The 24,216-nt window shown below is 35.6% G+C and overlaps 1 protein-coding gene across 10 annotated transcripts in view; it reads left to right on the top strand.

Annotated features, from left to right (window-relative positions):
* KLHL5 (kelch like family member 5) overlaps nt 1-24,216 on the top strand; it is a 98,817-nt gene that overhangs the window by 19,454 nt on the left and 55,147 nt on the right. For 5 of the 10 annotated variants that reach the window (XM_045475011.1, XM_045475013.1, XM_045475009.1 and 2 more), the window contains 3 exons: nt 18,498-18,680; nt 21,490-21,626; nt 22,162-22,358. In XM_045475011.1, coding sequence (XP_045330967.1) covers nt 18,538-18,680; nt 21,490-21,626; nt 22,162-22,358 — 477 coding nt within the window. In that variant the 5' untranslated portion in view covers nt 18,498-18,537. Of the gene's footprint in view, nt 1-4,281; nt 4,756-5,854; nt 5,954-18,497; nt 18,681-21,489; nt 21,627-22,161; nt 22,359-24,216 lie in introns of all 10 variants that reach the window. The other 5 variants (XM_045475003.1, XM_045475005.1, XM_045475004.1 and 2 more) reach the window with 4 other exon arrangements.

The raw sequence follows: 24,216 nt of genomic DNA, 5'->3' as shown, positions 1-24,216 counted from the left end.
GGATCAGAATTCCAGAAACATTTATCCAACTATCTGACGTCTCCACTTAGATGTCTCAAAGTACCTCTAACTTAACATAATGAAAAATGAACACCAATTTTTAAAATATAACTAATGAAGAAGTGTGATAAGATGACTAGATACAAGATAAATGTACTCAGTACTTTTGTTATAATTGCAATAACCATGTGGAAATGGAACTAGAAATAAAATATTGCATTTACTACAGTGACAAGAAGAAAGAAAAGAACTTGATAAAAAGTTTTGTAAGAAAGGCACAGAACCTATAGTCAAAAGATTTCAAAATCTTATTGGTGAGCATGAGCTCTGAACAAACTAAACAGCATATGTGCTTAGATGTGAAGCTTTAATATCATAAAATGCCAATCATTTCAAAATTAATACACAAATTTAATGCAATTTCAATTAGAATCTCAATAGGGTTGGGGCTTTTTGTTGAGAAAAGGATTGGGTAGAATTACTTTAAAGTATATAGAGAAGGGTAAATACCTAAAATTAGCTTTAAAAATAATTCTAAAAGGATATATGTGGAGATAGGAACTTGCTTTAATGGATATTAGACATCTTATAGGTAGACTATAATTAAGACACTCTACTATTGGCATAAAAGTAGACAGTAGGGTCATCTGGGTATCTCAGTCTTAAGCATCCAACTCTTGATTTTGGTGGGATCTCATGATCTCATGGTTGGTGGGATCGAGCCCCACATTGGGCTCTGTGCTGACAGCATGGAGCCTGTTTGGGATTCTCTCCCTCTCTTTCTGCCCTTTCCCTGCACTCTCTCTCTCTCTCTCTGTCTCAAAATAAATAAGCATTAAAAAAATAAACAAATAGAACAATTAGCATCCCCAAATTGATTTCTGTATATGTGAGATGCTAATTAATAACAAAAGTAATAATTCAGTGGAAAAGGGTGGTTTACATTAAAATTATATGGATAATAGAAGATTCATATTAGAAATAAAGAGCGCCAATAAATCAAAAAGATCAAGAGACAAACAAAGGCCCTTTCACAAAAGGATATCCAAATGCCCAGTAAATACAAAAAGTTACCCAGTAACATTAATAACGAGAAATGTAAAGTAAAATCAAATGGGAATTCACTACACACCCATCAGTATGACTAACAGTAAAGACTGACAGTCCCAGTGTTTATGGAGTAACTGGAATCCTCATATGGTTGTAGGAGTGTAAATCAATAATAATCAGAGTTGAACATACGCATACCTTATGATGTAGCAGTTTTGTTTCTGTATATATATACTCAATAGGAATGCATATACATGTGCACCAGATAACATGGACAGGAGTGTTCATAGCAGGATTACTTCTAAAAATCTAAAACTAGAAACAACTAAAATGAGCAATAGAATGCATTTTTTTGGTTGTATGTTTATATAGTGAAATACTGTATAGCTATAAAAACCACCTATCAGCTGCTACAGGCAGCAACACAGATGAATTTCAAAACAATGGAGTGAAAAGAATTCTTTTATGTAAAGCTGAATGGAGATGATGGCAAGATCCTTATGCACTACTGCAGTGGCATTTCTCCATTATGAGGGTCTGTACCATGAACTGCAAGATGTTTGCCATTTTCACCCATTTCATGTCTGTAGCACTCTGTAGTCATCAAACAACTACAAATTTCCCCCTGCCCCCGCGACTTCCAGAATCCCTTTTTTGGGGGTGTAGGAGTGGAGGGTTGGTGCTACCTCTGTTGAGAACCACAAAGCTAGAGTAATTGGAGGAGCCTCTCGGGGCAGTAGTGCCTGTGCTAACCTCAAAAGATGAGTAAGATCTTAATGTTTATGTGTTTATTTTGAGAGAGAGAATGAGAGCAAGGTAGGAGCAGAGGGAGGGGGAGAGAGAGAGAATCCCAGGCAAGCCCCATGCTGGCAGCACGGAGCCCGACGTGGGGCTCGAACTCATGAGCTTTGAGATCATGACCTGAGCCAAAATCAAGAGTCATTTGCTTAACCAACTGACCCACCCAGACACCCCAGGATGAGTAATATCTTAAAACCAGAGACCTTGGGACACAAACAGCATATAGAAGAGGGAGCAACATAATGTAGACTCTATCTCAACCAAAGAAGCAATGTGTCCTTGTTGGAAAATGGTTAGAAATAAAGGTGAATAGAGTGGAGTTATGACAGGTGAGCAGACAGAGGAAGTCATTTTACTCTTGAATGCATCCTTCATGCTACTGCCAAATTAATTTTTTAAAACAGTGCCCCGCTCAACGGTCCACTTGTTATTGCCTATGAGCCTTTACACCTTTGCTTTGTGCTCAAGGCGTTTTATCTCATCGTATTCATTCCAATTTATGTCTTTTTGCTCCTTAAAATTAATTAGGTATGTCTGGCTGGCTGGTCCATTGCTGTTTTTCCCCCTTTCTTTGTCAATATGCTCACTTCATGTTTTTATTAATATCTTCCTTCTTTAATAAAATCTATCCCTATTCTGTCTATATAGCTTACTATCCCTAGAGGCTTTCTCCCTCATGAAACTGGCCCATGCCACTCCACACCATCCCGATACCTCCTTTCTGTTTCTTACAGTATTTATGGTTTATTCTACCATATTGAGCACAAAATTGTAGATAGCTTTTCATGCCTCTCATTCTTGTTTCTCTGAATAATTTTTATTCTTCTCGAGAGCTGTGTGAGGTTAAGATCTATACCCCCCGGGGCGCCTGGGTGGCGCAGTCGGTTAAGCGTCCGACTTCAGCCAGGTCACGATCTCGCGGTCCGTGAGTTCGAGCCCCGCGTCGGGCTCTGGGCTGATGGCTCAGAGCCTGGAGCCTGTTTCCGATTCTGTGTCTCCCTCTCTCTCTGCCCCTCCCCCGGTCATGCTCTGTCTCTCTCTGTCCCAAAAATAAATAAACGTTGAAAAAAAAAAAAAATTAAAAAAAAAAAAAAAAAAAAAAAAAAAAAAAAAGATCTATACCTCCCAGTATTGTTGTAAGCCTCCAAAGCAGACTTTTTTTTTTTTTCTGGTCAGTTGATAATAGGCATTGTCTTTCGAGTGAATAGCATTAGATGCTGAGCACCTTGAAAACTCAAATTCTCTATTTGTAGATCACAGTATATTAATATTGCAACATTGTAATGTTTCTTACATTTAAATTATCAAATGCTTTTTGTGTCAGTAACTTGATTGAGTTCTTTTGAAGGTAGGAACCAAGATGTTATGCAACTGTGTCCCTCACAACGCTTAGTAGGGTGTCTGGCTCACAGTAACTATTCAGTATTTTAAATTTTGATTTTTTTATTTGCTTTATCAGCTTGCCTTAACTGTCACCATCTTCAGACTATTTTTCTGTTTTGCCAACAACAGAGGGCACCATTAGGGTACTTGTACAGCCAAGAAGTAATCCTGTCCCAGTCCTGGGTAGCTTTCTTGAGCTACACTTTCCTCCTTCTAAGTGGTGTCATAGAAATTTGGAAACTATACTAAATTAAAGCAGCCCAATCCCAACTATAGGGCAATACTGGCTTCAAGTTGTTTATTTGAAGAAAAGAGTAAGTACTGTCATATTTTGATCCTGTGTAGTTTTCAGACTTTTTCTTTCTCCTTTTTCCTATTCTTTGCTCAAATGAAATCCTATCCCAGATCTTACTGTATTAATTAAATACACTCCTTTCCTGAAGGAAGAAGATAGAAACTGAAAGCCACAAACTGGAGCCCCACCTTTTTATTCCCCCCCCTCCCTTCCCCAAAAAAGCACAGCTTAAAAGTCATTATTACTCATCTAATTAAACATGCTTTTTAAAAATGATTATTTTGTGATATCTCATTTAGGAATTTAGTATAAAAATAGAAACATTTTAGTTTTACAGTGATTTTTATGTACAAAGGAAAATGCTCTGGAATAAATTCCTTGTTGTAGCAATGAAAGAGTTAATACACTAAGCAGCAGAGACTGAGATATTGCAACGGGATAGTGCTTTCAGTTTCTGTCACTTGTGGTTTAAGAAAAGAGGGGGGTGTTCTGCATTTGAAAGGACTTTAATGAATGCTGTCAGTGTTTGTGAGAGCTAATGGTCAGTATGGGAAAGGAGAAAGGGGGAAAGTGCTCTAGCTGCTTCAGGATAGGTGGATGAGAGTTTGCTCTGATTGAATGGAATGTTCCACCGTGTTTCATCGTTATTCATCCTCCTTTGTTCTTTATATTCCGCTATAGTCGTATAAAAGTTAATGTAGATATATATGTGAATGTGATTTATTTCCTTTCAATCTGTTTATTGTGCACAGCAGGGCATAGACTTCTCTTGTCTTGGTTGGATGCACAAATCTGTGTGCAGTGCTTTTTGCCCGTTGCCTAGACGATCACTTGGTTTCTCTGAGGATGTCTGGTTCTCGTAAAGAGTTTGATGTGAAGCAGATTTTGAAAATCAGATGGAGGTGGTTTAGCCATCAAGCATCATCTAATTCTACAGTTGACAGCCAGCAGGGAGAATTTTGGAATCGAGGACAGACTGGAGCAAACGGTGGGAGAAAGTTTTTAGATCCATGTAGCCTACAATTGCCTTTGGCTTCAATTGGTTACCGAAGGTCCAGCCAACTGGATTTTCAGAATTCACCTTCTTGGCCAATGGCATCCACCTCTGAAGTCCCTGCATTTGAGTTTACAGCAGAAGATTGTGGCGGTGCACACTGGCTGGATAGACCAGAAGTGGATGATGGCACTAGTGAAGAAGAAAATGAATCTGATTCCAGTTCATGCAGGTTGATTATTTTCTTACTGTTAGAAATGGGGTATGGGGGTATATTCTCTATAGTGTTAATAATTTAGTGTTATTATTTATGTATGAAATCTATATAGCACTGCATGTATACACATAATACCTTGGTATGCATATATGGTACTTTTGCTAGGGTTTATTAACATGCTCTAATACTAATTTCAATTCTGTAAATTATAAAGACAACAAGTAGCATTCATTTTGAAATATCTTGTGTTCCATATATAGATATCGTTCTGCCTGGAAAGTAATATATAGTAGCAATTTTATGCATCATTGCCTTGCAGTTTGCTTCATTCATTTACCTTCTATAGTCATATGAAAACTGTAGGAGACATGACACTTTAGTTTGCAGCAGATTAGTGAGTCATGTTTTAATTTTAATGAAAATGAAAGGATTTACAAGGAGATGCACATTGTAGTTGTCAATAATTTTTTTACAGCATTGTAGTTACAATAATATTTTTCTTATGGTTATTTCTCTTTGTCATGTCTATGTTGTAGCTCTCCAGACCAATACAGAAAATACAGTAACATGTCTCTTTCTAAGATGACAGCTACTAATTCCTGTTACCTTCACTTCACTGAAAATTGTGCTGTTTAGGGAAGTGAAGGGCATTCCTTCAGGAGAGTATAAGGGAACATAGAGGAGCTAGATGTGGTTAATGGGTGAAGGCAGAGCAAGAAGGGGAAGTGAGTTTGAGGAGAGAACATAAAGAATAAATTGGTGATTTCACAATGACTTCATTCATCTTCACCTTTGGAAGCTGGCTTTATCTTTGAAATGAATTTTCTCATTAATCAGTTTAAACTACTACACTATATTATGTAATAAGTTATAGCATGAAAATCATCTTTCTGATTCAGCTTCATTCAAGAATATTTCTAAATATTTAAAGGCTATTGTTGTCTAATTTGATTACTGGATTCTTCTTTTAAAATTTCTTTCAGGTTTTGATAACACTTGTAATTTGTATGGTGATTATTGTCAATTATAGGCATCATAAGAGATGGAGACAAAATGAGTTCATATATTCAAGTATCTATTGGGGATATTTACTGCCTTCTCTTCTAACCTTCAGAACATGGAATTCTGAACTGTGGTGTTGGAATAATAATAAATATAGACCAATCATCTATAATCATTTGTATACTGGAGAGAGGGGCATATCTTTACATAGGTAACTAGTGTATTTAATTTTTAAACAATGTAATTAGTTTGTGATTTGGCATTATCTTAAGTGAATAGGAGACACAAATAATTTTAATATGGAGAGCAGTTGAGTTAGTGTGGTTTCATGCTTTGTATTTTCTTTGGAGACTTGTTGCCATAAAGAGAATAATAATGTATATAGTAAAAGGTTCACGGTGTATCATTTTTGTGGAAAACCAAAAAATAATCATCTTTCCATTTGAAAATCAATACACTGTATCAAGAATATTTTAATAAAATCAGAAAAACAAAGCATTTATTTATCACCATAAATTTAAAAAATCTTAACCTGTAACTACTACCTGGAGAGATTATACATATGTGAACATATACAATATATAAAGTTGGAAAGGTTATACACACCTTGGTTGCTGTAATTTACTTTCTTACAACAAAGGTTGTATGCATAACTAATGATTATTAAAATTAAGTTAATGTATTCTTTAGTATCCATATCAAAATATCATCTTAGTGGGATATTCATTATGAAAGAAAAAGGTTGCCTTTTTTTTTTTAGTGAGAGATTATGCATAATTCAAGAATATAAAATTAACATTTTTACTTACAGGGGATATAAAAGTAAGAAAATGGTATTTTAAAAAATCTAAATGTAGTTGCTTTAAAAATGCTAATCAAGAAGATTGAGAAAGTAAATAATAAGATGGGAGTAAATAATTTAGATTTGCAGTGACCAAACTAATCCTAACATTATAATTTCAAAAATAAAATGTACTTTTAAAAAGTCTCTGATTTTTAGATATAAGAAGGGAAATAAATGTGTCAAAGCATCTTAATATTCTCAAAGGTTTTGAAATCTCTGTCCTAACATATTATTGCAAAAAGGGAAAAAATCCCACCATTCTGGATTTAGAATTGACATTTGTGTGTCGCTATTACTCCCCTGTTTTATACTAGATTAAATATATCTGATTCTCACATCAGTCCTTCAGCTCTGAGTCTTTGGTCTTTGTCATAAGGATATATGTATTTGCCCCCAGCTTTGTGATTAAGTGAGCAGTCTCTGGGTGGTTGCCCTTCTACTGTAAACAAATCAAAAGCTGTCACTGTTAATGTCAAAAGAAGCTATGCTGACATTCATCACATTTTTGTATATAACTGGGAATAATTCTTTTTCTTACATAATATTTACAAAAAAGAAAACATAGTAAACATTTTATTTGAGTATATTATAGATTGGTATTTTAAAATGTCAAAGACATAACAGGGAGATACTTAACGGTAAAGAGAGAATTTCTTTTTTAAGCATTCGTGTTACTTACATAGGTAAATCTGAGAACTTAGATTGAAATTTTGAGTTATTAGAAAGAAAGGGGAAACAGCTGAGTGGTTTTACCTGCACAAAAATGCCAGCACTTACAGTGGGTCTGCACAATTCAAGGTAGTAGTTAAAAGCATCGTAGGTTCCCTGTGTTTGATTAGTTGTATTCTAACAAGAAGAAATGTCTGTCTCAGCCCTTAGACTTCCGCTCATTTCTCCTGCCACACATCTAAGTGATTTAAAAGTTTTTATCTTTTGACTTTGATCTTGGGTCTGTAACCTAGCCAGCATTTTCTCCGTGGGAATCATCTAAGTCATTACATTGACATTAAAATACAACACTTATTTTTTATTCCGTGAAGAATTTTAGATCCTAAGTGAGAGTTGCCACCTTTTATGTGAGTACTAGGTTCCTAAGCCCTTAATGCAGGATGAATTCTTACCAGGGCCAGCAAAGTTTACATTTTGACCTACCTTGTGACCATAGATTAATACTAACACAGTTTATACTTCACTTGATTTGCCAGCTTTGAAATTATGTCATTTTTGACATATTGGGGGAAATTTCATTATTTCCAGCTTTGTTCATAAAGTTAGACCTTAATATTTTACATGTCAGATCTCGATATCATACTTTAGGCAATATGCATAAAATATTACTGTACTTTACAAACATTCAAAACTAATAAGAGCTAATACTGACTGGCTGCTTAGTATCTGTGAGGCACTGTTTTATGCATTTTAGTATTAAGTCATTTGGTCTTCACAACAAATTTCTGAGATAGCCACTGTTACCATTCTAATTTTATAGATGAAACCAATGAAGAACAGAAAGCCTAGATAACTTCCTCCAAGTTTGTAAGTGAAATAAAACTGCATTTAAAAAAAAATGAACTTTGTGTTTTTACAACTGTTTTAGATTTACAGGAAAGTTGCAAAATAGTGTAGTGAATTCCTACCCTCAGTTTTTCGTATTTTTAATATATTAGTGTGGTACATATGTTACTATTAATGAGCCAGTGTTGATACATTATTATTAACTGAAGTCCATACTTCATTCAGATTTTCTGAATTTCTACCTAATGTCCTTTTTTTATTGTGGGATCCTCTCCAGAATCCCAGAATCCCATGGTATATTTAGTTAGCATGTCTCCTTAGGCTCCTCTGGGCTGTGACAGTTTCTCAGACTTTCCTTCTCTTTGATGACTTTGGCAGTTTGGGGAGTACTAGTACTGGTCAGGTGTTTTGTAGAATGTCTTACTCAATTGATATTTGTCTGATGTTTTTCTCATGATTAGACTGGGGTTATGAGTTGTGGGGAGTAAGACCACAAAGTAAAGTACATTTTAGTCAACATCATATCAAGGATAAATACTATCAACCTCACTTACACTGTTGATATTGACCTTGATCACTTGGAAGTGGCTGCATTTTGAGCCCAAGCAATTAAGATGTAGATTTCATGCTCACACACCAGTAGGCAGTTGTCTGTGACTATTTCATCACTAAGTTCAGCTTGGATTAACATAATAGTTAATGATTCGTTCTAAACCAATTTCACTTTCTCTCCTCAGCTAATTTTCTTAGCCTGGTTCTTGAAAATGCCAAGCCTGGCTGGCTAACAGGTATAGTTTCTTAACATGGCCACAGCTCTTTATCCACAGTCTTCCATCTGACCCATCTTAATTGGCTGCTCATTCCTTTGTGTTTCAATTACAGATATCCTTGCTATTCTTTAACTCTTCTTGAAGCATTTAGGTCCTCCTCGAGGCTTTCCCAACAAGGGGTTATCTCCACTTTTTTTAAGCGCTAGCTGCCTTCTTTTCTTAACCCTCTTTATGTTGTCTCCACATCTCCTTGTTTGAACCAGTCTATTATTTCTGGTATGGTCTGAAATTTAAATCCTCTACATTTCCACATGAAACGAATTCTGTTTCCGGGGATTGCAAAGAAGTTCAACTGTAATGTACTTGTATCTGGGAAGGTTGTATTGCATGTTCTGTCACACATATATGCCCAAATTATAGCATGGATTCCCTTGACCTAAAACTGAAGAACACATGTGTGTGTGTGCACATGTAGGTGTGTATGTGTATGTGTTAAATATTTAGTATACAGTGCAAGGAGTTCATGAACCTTCTAAAGCATCTCTGTATGCTGCATCACTGTGCCTTCTTAGTTTTAAGCAACTGAAATTGGCTGGTTTAACAGAATAGGAATTTGTTGGAATCATATGAGTTCGCAGAGCTGCTGAGAAAGCTGAAGAATCAGCCTAGGAAAAAGGATTGGTGCTACAATTGCACAACTGGCCTTTATAACTCCAAATTTTAAAGGCAGAGAAACTGCCTTTATGCCACTTATTGCTTGTTCTTTATTTTTATCCATTTGGAACTAGATAGCGAGGTTTTACAATTTTAATGTTAGGTATATTAGGCATGAAAACAATCACACCCTGCCACACACACACATATACACCCATATGCACATAGCCATATTATTTGGTCATTTAACTTTAGGGAGCATATTAGTAAGGGATAGGCTAAGATGATATAAACAAAGAGATTCAGAAGTACAGTGGCTCAAATAAAATAGAAGTTTATTTTTCTATTTCCTAACAGATAAGCAAGCAGCTCAGGGCTGATAAGTAGCTCTGCTTCACAAGTTTACACAGAGATCCAGATTCCTTCCATATTGTTTCTCCATCCTGTAGGATGTTACCTTTTCTTCACATTCAAAGCTTACTCAACTCCTGCTCAAAGCTACTCAACTCTGCATTCTAGCCTGTGGGAAGGACCAACAAAAGAAAAGGGAAGACATTAAGCGAACAGCACAAGTTGCATGTATCAATTCTGCTCATACTCTTTTGTTGAAAACCTAGTCACGTGGCCACAGCCAGTTGCAAGGGAGGCTCAGAAATGTGATCTTTACCTGGGTAGCGATGTGTCCAGCAAAATTCACTACTGTGGTAGAAGGAAAGAATGATTTGGGAGTTATAAACAACAGAGAGCAAGGGGTGAAGACAGCTGAATAGACTTCTTTAGAGTTTTTTAATTAGTTTTTTCCATATTATGTAGTATTTTTACCACAGAGATATTGGAAAATAGAGATAAGTATAAACAGAAAAATAAGAATTACTATCCTGCCACCCCAAAAATAACAGCCATTAAGAATTTGGAGAAGTGTTCTTCAAGTATATTTTCTATACATATTTAATAAATATATGTAATTTTCAAGTGAAAATCTGAATCTTACTGTAGATTCTATTTTGTAACCCACTTTTTTGCCCTGATGCAAATATTAAAATTAGGATTTTTTGTTGTTGTTGTAGAAGACAGAAGCCCAGCTCAAACTGACTAAAGCAAAAAACGAGAAATTTTTGGTTCATATAAATAAATTAAAAATCCAAGGTTAAAGCTTAGTTTTATTCATGGCTGAATGCAGATACTCAGATAACACCACAAATCTTATTACTCTTCCTCTAGATTCTGTTTTCCTTTGTGACAGCATTTTCTCGGGCAGGTTCACAGTATGGTAGCAAAAAAGCCACTGGCAGCTGCATGTTTACTTTTTATCAGCTTAGCAACCTCAATGGAAAGAGAGTGACTCTTCAAAGAGTGCCAGCTAACATCTTGAAATTGACTCTTACTGGCCTTGTTTGGGTCATGGGTTCATTCAAACCAATCATAATTGCTAGGAGATGTGATACTCTTGCCAGCCAGGTCCCAGTCCAACCCTGTTCAGGGGGAAGATCCATCTCTTCCCAAGCCATGTGGACTGAGATAGGGGAATGTGTGGTTTCCCAAAAGGTAGACATGGATCTGTTACCATGAGAAGGGATCTTGGATAGGCAAAAACAATGTCCGCTAGAACAGTTTTCCATGTCGTTAACTGTTACATCTTTTTAAATGGCTGCATCATCCTCCCCTGCACAGATACACCTTTTGTTTAACCAGTGTTCTGTTTCTTTTTTAGAACTTGGGTTGTTTTCTGTATTTTCCTGTTAGAAACAACCTGTGATAAACCTTCCCTGTAGCAAGATCTCATTCATCTCTATACATACAAATGATTGTTTTCTTTGGATAAAGTCCCAAGGGTGTGCACGTTTTTAGGGTTTTTTATTTGTATTGTCAGAGTCACTTCAGGAACAATACTACTATTGTTTTTAATTTATTTCTGTTTTTGAGAGAGAGAGCACATGAGCAGGGGAGGGGCAGAGAGAGGGGGAAAGAATCTCAAGCAGGCGCTGCAGTCAGTGCAGAGCCCAACATGGGACTTGATCCCATGAATCCGGGATCATGACCTGAGCTGAAATCAAGAGTCAGACTCTAAACTGACTGAGCCACCCAGGCGCCCCAGGAACATTACTACTATTTTAATTCTCTGCAGCATTGTATAAGAGTACCCATTGGCCCTTTCCCTTCACACTGGTTATTATTTAAGACAATTTGATTCTTCTAAGACATTTAATTCTCTCCACCATAGATATTCTGGCCCTGGTACCAGGAAAAACTCCCTTAAATTCCAAAATCAAAAATATTTGTCTTGGGCGCCTGGGTAGCTCAGTCAGTTAAGTGTCCTACTCTTTGATTTCAGCTCAGGTCATGATCTCATGGTCGTGAGATCAAGCCCCATGTCTGGCTCTGTGCTGGGCGTGGGACCTGCTTATGATTCTCTCTCTCCCTCTTCCTCTGCCCCTCCCCTGTGCCCTCATGCACGCATGTTCTCTCTCTCTCAAATAAAAAGTATTTGTCTTGAGAAGGGAAGAGGTGAAGGTATTCTTTTGCCTTTCCTCTTGTCATTTCTTTTTATACACCTGCCTTGTCCTCCTCTTAAAGGACACAACCTCAAATCTTCTTACCTTCTTCCTCACCCACTTAATTCCAAGACACATTTCAGATCTCACCTGCTACTTGTTGCCTTTCCAAACACTAGCTCATATTGATCTTTCCCTTCTCTATATTCCAATAGCACTTACACTCCAACTGGGGATATACAAAATGATCAGCTGGAGAAGTGGCAAAAATAGATCTTCTGTTTACATTTTATCTTATGCTTTTTTATTGAAGTGTAGTGACAAGCAATATTGTATTAGTTTCAGATCTACAACAGGGAGCATTTATATACATTATAAAGTGATCACCACAATAAATCTAGCTACCATCTGTCACCATACAGTTATTAGAATATTATTAACCACATTCCTTTATCTTACTCTTCAAAGCTCTATCTTTGCTATGTTTTAGAATATAAAAACTGTACAATGGTATCTGTATATCTTTTATAAATTAGTAAATATCCATATATTTGGGCACATGGTTAAAAGTATACTGAAAAGGACATGCATAAAAAAGATTTAGAGACTGCTAGCCTATACTAAGCAATTTACATTCTTATTTTACATTTGTGGTTTTGAATATTTGTAGAGGATGCCAAAAGATTCATGATCTAGTAATTTGCAATTTGCAAAAGCATGAATTCTGAATGCCAGAAGCTATGAGGCAGATAGCTAGGAGTAAATCACAGAGAGAGCAAGCCAAGCAGACCAGTTTGAGTCTCATGCAGCTTTGTTTTCTATTCAAATCTACATACAGTGTAATTTTTATGAAGTGATTTTTTAAACTTATTTTGAAGATTTACTCCATGAAGAAAGCCTAAAGCAAATTCTGATGATGAAAGTGAAGAAATCTAAGTAGTTTTTCAATAAAAGGCAATGTTGGTCTTGGTACGTATTTTGTACGTGTGAGTGTCACATGTATGAAATCTGAGGAATTGCAAGGGTTAGGCAGTGTTGCTATTTAATTTTCTTTCCAGTTCATGAAACTTTTCAAATTCCTTCACTAAAGATTCTATCTTTGTTTGCAGCCCCACAGTTTCTAACTTCTGGTGCAATATTGCCTATTAAGAGTTACTCTGGAAATAGTTGATGAGTTTATTCTGTTTAATACTTGCCTCCTTGCTATGTTTAGGCGTTTTCATGACTTATAAGTTCATTGGCTACTGCAGCGGGGCAGTAAGCTAAAAATTAAATGTTTCTTTGTAGCTTGGAAATATTCAGCAATGCATAGTTCTCCACAGTGAATATCCATTATGAAAGATTTTAATGATTTACCATTGTAGTAACATCATATAACTAAAACAAAGCAGAGATGTTAGATGTGTTTCCTCTGTTATGTGAAAGATTGTGTAGAATCTCAGAGAAATATGTTTTTAATGCTCTGTAAGTGGCCTATTCTTAAATGATTGTATTGTGGGTTTTGATGTCTACTGGGTTTACAAAAGACCATTTTAATTAGGAAGTATGAAATTTAGTTATAAAATTGATAATGCTGGGGATCATTTTTAAAAAAGACAACCAACAAACCAGCCAAACAACATTGTACAAAAACAAAAGACAGGCCTTTCCATTTGCCAGTGAAAACATAGGATCTACCAACAGTAGCTTACCTTGACTGTGTACTTTGTGCTAGAGCTATGCATTCATCATTTCATTTAATAATCCTCCCATGACAGATTCTCTAAAGAAAGTACTAGGTATTACTTATTCCTATTTCGCTATTGAAGAAGTTAATAGAACTTTCTGCATTGATGGAAATGTCCTATATCTGTACCATTCATTTTGGCAACCATTAGCCCCCTGAGGTTATTGAGCATTTAAAATATGACTAGTGTATCTACTAGAACTGAATGTTTAATTAAATTTAATTGTAATTAAATTGTAGGGGCGCCTGGGTGGCTCAGTCAGTTAAGCATCTGACTTCAGCTTAGGTCATGATCTCACAGTTTGTGAGTTCAAGCCCTGCGTTGGGCTCTGGTGCTGACAGCTCAGAGCCTGGAGCCTGCTTCAGATTCTGTGTCTCCCTCTCTCTCTGCCCCTCCCCCACTCACACTCTGTCTCTCTCTCTCTCTCTCAAAAATAAAGATTAAAAAAACATTTTTTTTTAAAGTATAATAGTACTATGAGGCTAGTGGCTAATTTATTGGAAAGCACAACTCTAGAATTTTCCTAAAATGTTCACTACCCTATACCTCTCCAGTTCAACTCTCCAAACCGAAATACATAACAGGAAAAGAAATGATAAGGAAATACTAACATTATAAATTACATGGAGCCATAGTATTAAAAGCAGTCTGATTAGCCAGGGATAGAGATGTGATCTCTGTCCCATGAAAACCTAAAAGACTTTTCTCTTATACCTAGCAAAAGGGTAGTCATATAGAAGTAAACATTTGTCTAAAATTCTTAATTATATCATCTGTCTGTGAAATCACCCTCATTCATATTGTACCATCCTCCTCCTTTCATACCCTTAGAGTATATACAGGGAGCTTCATCCTTAAGGATGAAGGTAGGCAAGAATTTCCATTTCTTTGTGAGTGGCTTGGGCAACACTCAATGCTTCCTGATCCTGGCTCTGTAACCGGCTGCCTGTGTGTCTTTGGTTGATTACATTGGCCATTTTTGGGCTGTGGATTTTATCTCAAAATAAGGGAATTGGGTTAAATGCAACTAGATTTCTCATAGATGTAAAAATTCTATATATACTTTTTCTAATAGCCAAGGTCCTATAGTTGTATGGAGATGTGGTAATTTTTTTAATTCTTGCATTGTCAAAAGTGTATATGTAAACCCCCTGATTTCTTAAAACAAGAAATGCTGGAAAGCTGTGCAGCTCTTTAAGTCTTTTGAGTAGCTGTTTCTTCCTCTTTCATGATCCTTTTGTGAATGGATGGCTTCACTTTTCCATGTATACAAATCTGAAGCCTGCACCTCTTTTGATCTTTCATTTGTAGCAGTGGATTGAAGTGATTTCTATGCCCAGAGATCTCAGTTATTAATTGTCATATTGAAATAATATGTTTATTTAATATGTGATGGCAGTGGAAGCCTTGAAAAGGAAATAACAAAGTTTGAAATGTTATTTTAGAAACAAAAGTTGTTGTTTGTTAATATGTATATGTATAAACGATTTTGATGTGTTACCTTTATGTTCATTTAAAAAATGACAAATATTCCATTAAGTTCAACTAGTTCATTTAAAATATTTTAGTTAAGGGCACCTGGGTGGCTCAGTCAGTTAAGCGTCCAACTTCAACTCAAGTCACGATCTCACGGTTTGTGAGTTCGAACCCCACGTGGGGCTCTGTGCTGACAGCTCAGAGCCTGGAGCCTGCTTCAGATTCTGTGTCTTCCTCTGTCTCTACCCCTTCCCCCATTCACACTCTGTCTCTCTCTTTCTCAAAAAAAAAAAAAAAACAAAAAACATTGAAAATAAAAATATTTTAGTCAAAAATTCAGTTTACACATGTTTAAAGTATCTATTGTGTAAAGTTGTAAGTTCATCACATGCTGATTTGTATAATGTATTTGTCTCTCCCTGAAGTGCACACCACTGCCCTTCAGCCTGTGATGTGTGTTCAGATCGCCTGTAGGGCTTTCAAAAAATGTGATGTTCAGGTCCTACCTCAGACCTAGTGAATCAGTCTTAGGGAATGAGGCTCTGAATACAGATGCTGAAAGGCTCCCCAAGCTATTCTTATTCATTCTAGAGGTTAAAGAACTAAACATCCTGAAAGTTCTTGACAAGGAAAGAGATGGCCTATTTATTAATTGGGCTTATACCAACATCAAAATTAGCCTGTAATGATATTATAAAGCTCTATTGTTCTTTCAGAATTTAACATTGATTAGAATTTATGCTTGGATAATGGCAATTCATCACTCAAAAACATTCAGCTAACTCATTGCCTCGCCATTACTGAGAATTTAATATAAGAAATGTGATCGGAAATGTAGGAACCCTAAGAAAGAAGCACTTGATTTATTTACTTGATCTTGTTCTTGAAATAATTTGTGGTTTATGAAAATTAAATGTTCTAATTTTCTTTCATTCTTAGATCAGTAAAACTCTTAAAATCACTTGTCAATGTTTTGACAATATAAAACTTCATTTTATTGAAAAATATTTTAAATTTTCAAATCGTTATTCACCAGTTACCATCATTTGTTATTGCTCATGTTTTCTCCTAGGTTTTATAATAATTTTTAATTCTCATTTATTTGTATAAATACACATATATTTACATATTACTTTATTTTTATAATAATTATCTCAAATGTAAATTTGAGTGTATTATATTGGATTTCCAAAGTCATTACACCAATATTCATAGTGTATGACACATGCATTCTAGATAATATATATTTTGCTTCTGTTATTATTATTGACAGTTTTCCTCCCAGAACATTTTTTAGGGCCCATATTTATATGCATTAAAAACGTGTTGGGCTGGGAGAATTTAGGAGAGATATGTATTAGTCAATATACTGCTACCATCTAAGACAGATAAATCTCAATACAATGTGAGAATTCTTGTGACTATAACCTATATGAATGTTCTTACCTGAGTGATCTTCCATGTGTCTATTCTACCTCTTCCTTGATCTAAGCCCTCAGTCCTCTCCATTCAACTCCTATAAGAGAAGGAAAGCATGAGAAAGGAACACCTGCGCTTAGCCACTTTAGCCTGGAGGTGACACAGTTCATTTCTATTATAAGACCACACCTATCTCTGACAGAGGCTGGGAGATGCAGTCTAGCTATATTCTCACAAGTAAAAGTAAAAGGGTTTTAAAGGTGAACACGCAGTGGTCTCTGTGACAGGCCTGTTTCTGTCATGTATGAACTGCATGGCTCCTGGCAAGGCACTTGCTCTCCTTGGCTTCAGTTCTCTTTACCTTAAACATAAAAGATACAATGACTTTTTCTTTTTTGGTAAGATTATTAGTGGTTTATATTAAGAATATTCTCTTAAGATACGATGAGAATTAAATCAACAAAGCATTTGTCAAAATCATAATTATCCCTAAAAGTAGATCCGACAAGAAATGAGAGCTAAGTTATGGCATAGTCAGTGGTTATGTAATTAATTGCATAGCCAATGGATGTTGATTATGTGATTCAAGTGATCGTGGGGGTGGACCTAGAACTTAATTCTTGATGTTAACCTTTTTACTTTTTCACCATTTCCATCAGTAAATCATATGAAAACTCACACTTTTCAAATTATAATTTGGAAATCTCAAATAATTTTTAGATATCTGGGTTAGACCATCAAATTTCCTTTACCTATAATGTAAGTTGTAGTTTACCTGGGCTTTTGAATAATGACTAGAGGGTCAAATGAATTATTTATAACATTATTTTTATGACAGTGTACAGTTGACCCTTGAACAATATGGGAATTAGGGACACCAACCACACACATTTGAAAATCCCCATATAATTTTTGATTCCCTGAAAACTTAACTATAGTCTGCTCTTGACTAGAAACCTTAAAAATAACAGTCAATTAACATATATTTTGTGTATTATATATATTATATACTGTATTCTTATAGTAAAGTAAACTAGAGAGTAAAGAAAATGTTATTAATATCATAAGGAAGAGAGGCACCTGGGTGGCTCAGTTGGTTGAGTGTGGACTTCAGCTCAGATCATGATCTCACAGTTTTTGAGTTCAGGCCCCACACAGCAGAGCTGTTACCTCTGTGCCCACTCTCTGCCCCTCCCCTGCATGCGCTCTCAAAAAAAAAAAAAAAAAAAAAAAAATATATATATATATATATATATATATATATATATATGTATCATAAGGAGAAAATACATTTTTAGTACTGTACTATGTGTACTGAAAAAAATCCACGTGTAAGTGGACCCACACAATTCAAACCTGTATTAGTCACAGGTCAATTATGTTTTATATTCTAAACAGTTACCCTATAAAATGAACTGTGGAATATAACCCATTTTTAAGTAAAGGGTGGCTTGGATTTATATCTCTAAAATAGTTTCATCGCCTTCCTGCCTTCAAAGAATAATGTCTTACACCCTGAAATATGATGTTAGGAGATACAACTATCATTATGAATATAACTTGGCTCTTTTTCAACAGAGATACTATGTTGACCAGTAAAAAAGATCTCAAAAACAGACACCACAAAGAGTATGTATAGTTACTAATAGGTGTCACATTCACTCACAATGTTTACAAGACACATGCATTTTTTGAGCCATCATTGAATTTAAAAGGCAAAAATGAATCATTACACGTTACTGTTGACTGATAGCATCAATTACTTCTATTACATTTAAAGGGTTTTAAAGGACGTGATAGAAAATATATTTTCAATGTGATAGTAATATTTCAAAAGGTGTGTTCTCTTTCTTTTCAGGACTTCCAATAGTAGTCAGACATTATCATCCTGCCATACTATGGAGCCATGTTCATCAGATGAATTTTTCCAAGCCCTTAATCATGCGGAGCAAACATTTAAAAAGATGGAAAACTATTTGAGACATAAACAGTTATGTGATGTAATTCTAGTTGCTGGTGATCGCAGAATTCCAGCTCACAGGTAAATTGTTTTCTAAGTCTCTATATGTGAGAAGTATTTCCTTGCTAACTTAGTGATGTATGTTGAAATAATTTGTTCCAACTAACTGTTAGGATAGGATGCTTTTGGGAAAGGGTATCTTTCATGGAATTTCTACAAAGAAAACAGTGCATGTAAAATTATTACACATTAAATGACCCCAGAAGGGTCACTTTCCCTCTGCAGAATGACAAAAACAAAGCACACTAGCCTCAGATTGGTCAGTATTGTTTGGTATAGATTTCAGCTACTATGAGCAGCTTTCCTCCTAAATTCTACCTATTAAATAACTTTAAACAAACTCAATGGAAATGAGAGCTGTGAGTATTTAGAAGCAAAAAAGCTAGTGGAAGGAAATGGCAAAACCTGTGAAGAGTTTTAAAATAGTGACACCTGTTCCAACTTCTATTTGCTGACTTCTCTAAGAAATATGAAAAGCAGTGATGCTACTATTTTTTGAAATAAGAAAAGGAAAAGAGAGGTGTTTAATAAAGAATATTTCATTGTTTCTTTTCATAATTCCATATTCAATTGTTCAGTGTTAATCACTGTGAGGACCTCAAAGAGTTGTTTTTTTTTTTAATGCTTTCAAAAACTAATTAACACTCTGTCTCAAAGGTTTTCTTAAACTTTCCAAAATGGAAGTGAAATCATTAGGAAAAATGGGCTTGTTCTTAGTTTCCAGTGATTCAATGAGTATACATTTATTGAGATGCTACTAGATACTGTGAGAAAAAGCATTGGTTTATTAGAAAAGACACTTCAACCTGCATTTCATAGAGGCCCCTCAAATTCTATTATTTCTAAAACAGAGTTCATTACCTTCCCTTCCACGTATGTGTAAACTCTCACCATCTAACTCAGGTTACCAGTGCCAGAAACTGCCAACTGGTCTCCCTGCTTTCACCTTTTCCCCCTACATTCTTTTTTCTACACAGCTACCTGAGTGATCCTTTAAAAAAGAACTCAGATACAGTCACTCCTGCAATCAGACTTTTCAGTGACTCCTCACGTCGCTGATTGTGAAAGCCCAAGTCCTCACAGTGGCCTGTGTGATTACCAGTGCCTTCTTATGCTCTGTCCAGCTCCTGTCCTCGTGCACTCACAGCCCCCATGTTCCTTGTATGTGCCAGGCAAGCCACTGCTACCTTTGGGTTTTTGCTTTTGCATTGGCTGCTACTTTGCCTGAATGCTATTCCTAGGCACCTGTATGGCTAATTCCTGCACCTCCTTCAAGTCTTTGCCCAAGTGCCACTTTCCAGGAAGACCACTTATTTAACCCAACTGCCTACTCACCATTTGCCCTTATCCTCCCTTTCCCCCTTAGCACTTACCACTCTTTAATTCACTATTGCATTTACTTCTGCTGTTTATTATTTATTTCCCTTCCCTCTAGAATGTAAGACTCCATGAGAGAAGGGATCTTTTGTCTGTTGTTTATACTGACAATATCTAGAATAGTGCCCAGTTCTTATTAGGTATGAATTGGTTTGGTGAATAAATGAAATAAATGAATAGGCAGTTCTCAGAGGAAACTTGAATGACCAATGACTGTTTGAAAAGACCTTCAATCTCACTAGCAATCAGAGGAATGAAAATTAAAACAACGAGGGGCACCTGGGTGGTTCAGTCGGTTAAGCGTCTAACTTCCACTCAGGTCATGAGCTCACAGGTCATGAGCTCAAGTTCATGAGTTCATGACTGCTGACAGCTCAGAGCCTGGAGCCTGCTTCAGATTCTGTGTCTCCCTCTCTCTCTGCCCCTTCCCCACTCACGCTCTGTCTCTCTCTTTCAAAAATAAAATAAGCATTAAAAAAATTTTTTTAAACAACAGTGAGATGCCCCTTAACACCTTGCACATGGCCCCCAAATTTAACATCTGACAATGTTGTGGGAAAATGTTCTCTTTCATACAGTGCTGGTGGGGGTCTAAATTGGGATAGCACCTTGGAGAGCAATCTGGTAAACCTGTGACTTAGCACTGCACACCTGGGGAGGGAGGAGAATGGAAGTAGAGGGGAACACAGAGGGAGCTTCAACTATTATCTGTTAATATTTCTTCAAAAAAAAAATAAATAAATCTATATAAGTGTGCTGACCTGGCAGTGTCTCCAAGACATCAAATAAAAAATGCACATTTCAAAATATATATGTATAACCTATTTTTCTTCATACATGACTATCAAAAATCTGATCAGATATAGATAATATGTAATAATGTACTATTACAAAAATATTATAGTTTTATAGTATTACAACAAATACTATAATAACAAAATATGAACATTATAATATACAGTAATAAAAAATCACAAAAGTTAAAAATAACCTGCTAAAACCATTCTCAAATGTGTCCCATATATTTACTGTTTCTACAATTAAATTTAAAAACACACACACACAAAACCTTAGGTTATTTCCAAAAGTGATAAACAGAAAATAAACTCTGCACTTTTTTTCTTTTTTTATATGGTCAATTTCATGCTGTGGGCTTTAGCTTTTCTTCTGGATGTTTTAAAGTGATATTTGAGCAATGAATGGGTAAATCATTTACCTCAGCAGAAAATTTTCAGTAATGGTAATTTATTATTCCAAGGAAGGAACTAGAGCATAAAGCAATTTGTCAAACTTAAAATGCATTTCCCAGTACCATGCACTTTCTATGGGTAACAAATTAAAAAAAAAAAAAAAAGAAGAAGGAAAGAGAGAAAGAGAAGCAGAAGCATTTATTGATGAACATCAACTTTATAATGTGGTCACTGATTTTTTTCTTCTTCTGATATGTTCTCAGATTGGTGCTCTCCTCTGTCTCTGATTATTTTGCTGCCATGTTTACTAATGATGTCAGGGAAGCAAGACAAGAGGAAATAAAAATGGAAGGTGTTGAACCTAATTCACTATGGTCCTTGATTCAGTATGCGTATACAGGTAATAAGTCTGAAAATGTAAATTTAAAACCTCTTAAGGTTATGTTATATTCTTAGATTTCAGATTTCTGCTTCTAGCAAAGCCTGCCACAGCTAACAGTTAATCTGTTGTTGTCATCACCCCTAATGATACTTCATAAGTTAAAATCTTTATATTAGAATCTTTAAAGTGGTTATCATAACTAAGCTTATGATTGGTATTTTTAAATGTTAATATAATAATTAGATGCATTATGTAATGTTTATAAATTATTTGCATTTAAAATTAGATATGCTACCTAAAGCATCATTTAAAAATTCTGAAAAAAAAAAAATTCTGAAAATAAACCATTAGTTTTTTATTTTAATAGAAGTCAAAGAGCTAATGATTTTTTTTTTTGTATTTAGTACTTTTCTTTTTGGACTATCTTAAACCATCTAGGTCTGGAATTCATGTAATGAACTCTTGTTTAGAATTATTACTATTAACATTGATTATTTTATAAATTAAAGTTAATATAGCTCTGTAGTTAATGGAATTTCTTTTTATCATTAAGGCCGCCTTGAATTAAAAGAAGATAATATTGAGTGCCTGCTATCTACAGCTTGCCTTCTTCAGCTTTCACAGGTTGTAGAAGCTTGCTGTAAGTTTTTAATGAAACAGCTTCACCCGTCCAACTGTCTTGGAATCCGTTCTTTTGCTGATGCCCAAGGTTGTACAGATTTGCATAAAGTGGCTCACAATTATACTATGGTATGTATTTTCTGAAAAGCAGAAAGGCATATATGCTCTTTACCCCATTCCTTATTGTTGTGGGCTTATCTACATGTTGCTGTTTCCCCATGGCTCTGCCATATGTCGTGAGGTCCAGGTTTACTGTCTAATGCAAAATATTTTCATTGAGTTATGAGGGGAATCACCAAGTAATATTTCTCCTGGATATATGAGTCAAGCCTGAAGTTATTGTAGTTGCTGAGAAGCAGAGCAGTGGCCTGGGACTGTTGTATTCAAGATTTTCAGATCTGCCACTTTTTAAAGCAGGATTTCCCCTACATTTTCCTTTGTAGCACCTGGGTGTATTTCAGAATTGCCTACATATTCACTGATGGAAATTGGTGATGGTGACTGTGGAGTATTGGTACAGTACTAGTACAGATGATAGAATGAAAGGGAGGCTTTTTATTAAAGATAAATTTGGTTATATATAAGAAAGGTTTTTAGCTGTGTAGAAAGATGTTCTTGTTAACTGTAGCAAATTATGTGCACAAAGTAAATTGCAGAGGTTTTCATTCAGAAACCTGGAGGATAATGGGTACATATTGCTCTAGGATACCAAGAAAAGAAGGGCATGTTGAAGGCATATTGTTAGGACCAGGTCCCACAGTCTTCATAGTAGGAAGGTTTGAGCAAAGGAGGATATTTGGATTTTTAAGGAATGACCATCTTGTCACACCAAGGCAGTTAGGTCTCCACAGCTGGGCCAAGATTGCTTTACATGCTACAATCAGCACAGTACAGCTTCTGAGAGAAGAGAGAGTGTGAACATTCACACACATTTATACCAGTTATCCATACTACTATTTTATCAACATTCAGGAGATGTTTTTGTCTACCTTGTCTTCCATCCCCCATCCTTCCACTGAATTGGTTTGTCTGTGAAGGGATTGACAGTTACTTTAAGAATCTTTCACTACAGAAACAGAGATTTGGAAAGAATTGTGAGAACAGATGTTTGCAACAACTGGGAAGAATAATTCCACCAACTTCATAAGCTTGATGTGAGGATTAAATGAGTTAATAGCAGTTTAGTGCTTAAAACTGACACATAGTATACCCAGTCAAGAAATGGTGTCATCATCGTTACCATCATTATAGAGATTTACTCTATTTGACACAGTAGGGATTGATGTGAGGGAATACAAGCACTCATACAAAAGTACAACCTTTATGATTCATTTTTCCCCTGTGGTGTCGTCACTTCTTGGAAATGTTGCTTGTTTATAATGGCTATAGTGCTTTGAGTAAAAAGCTAGAGATTGTATGACAGGGCAAAACCATACAGATCTAGTGTCTTCTAAATTAAATCCCAGGGGAGATTTTTTTCCCCCATCTCAGTCTTATCTTTCCCTGCAGATTTCTCATTTTGATCTTAAACCTCAGTTTCAAATAATTTGGGGAGTAAGATGAATATAAATAAAGTAAAGCTGGTTTTCTTTTCTTCATAATCCGTTCATAATTTAAGTAATACCTCTTTCTTAGGAAGGAATGCACTGAGGTCACGCCTGTTGTTTACAGTAGAGGCACAGTGGCTGCTTAGACATAATGGCTTAGACTTAAATTGGCTTATTTTTTTATTAAAGTAGAGTTGGCTTGCAGTGTTTAGTTTCAGGTATACAATGTAGGGATTCAACAATTCTATACATTATGCCATGCTTACCGTGATAAGTGTAGTTACTTTCTATAGCCATACAGAGTTATTACAATATTATTGATTCAGGTCAATGTTTTTAAAACTATTTTCATATCCAATTAGTTGGGTATTTTTTTTCTCAAGACCTTTATTTGATATTATTCAGTTTGAACAGAGACATGAAATTTAAGTCTAACAACA

This window comes from Leopardus geoffroyi, chromosome B1 (genome assembly GCF_018350155.1).
Source record: "Leopardus geoffroyi isolate Oge1 chromosome B1, O.geoffroyi_Oge1_pat1.0, whole genome shotgun sequence".
NCBI lineage: Eukaryota > Metazoa > Chordata > Mammalia > Carnivora > Felidae > Leopardus > Leopardus geoffroyi.
The sequence above is the reverse complement of the archived record's forward strand: the minus strand, read 5'-3'. Positions and strand labels throughout refer to the sequence as shown.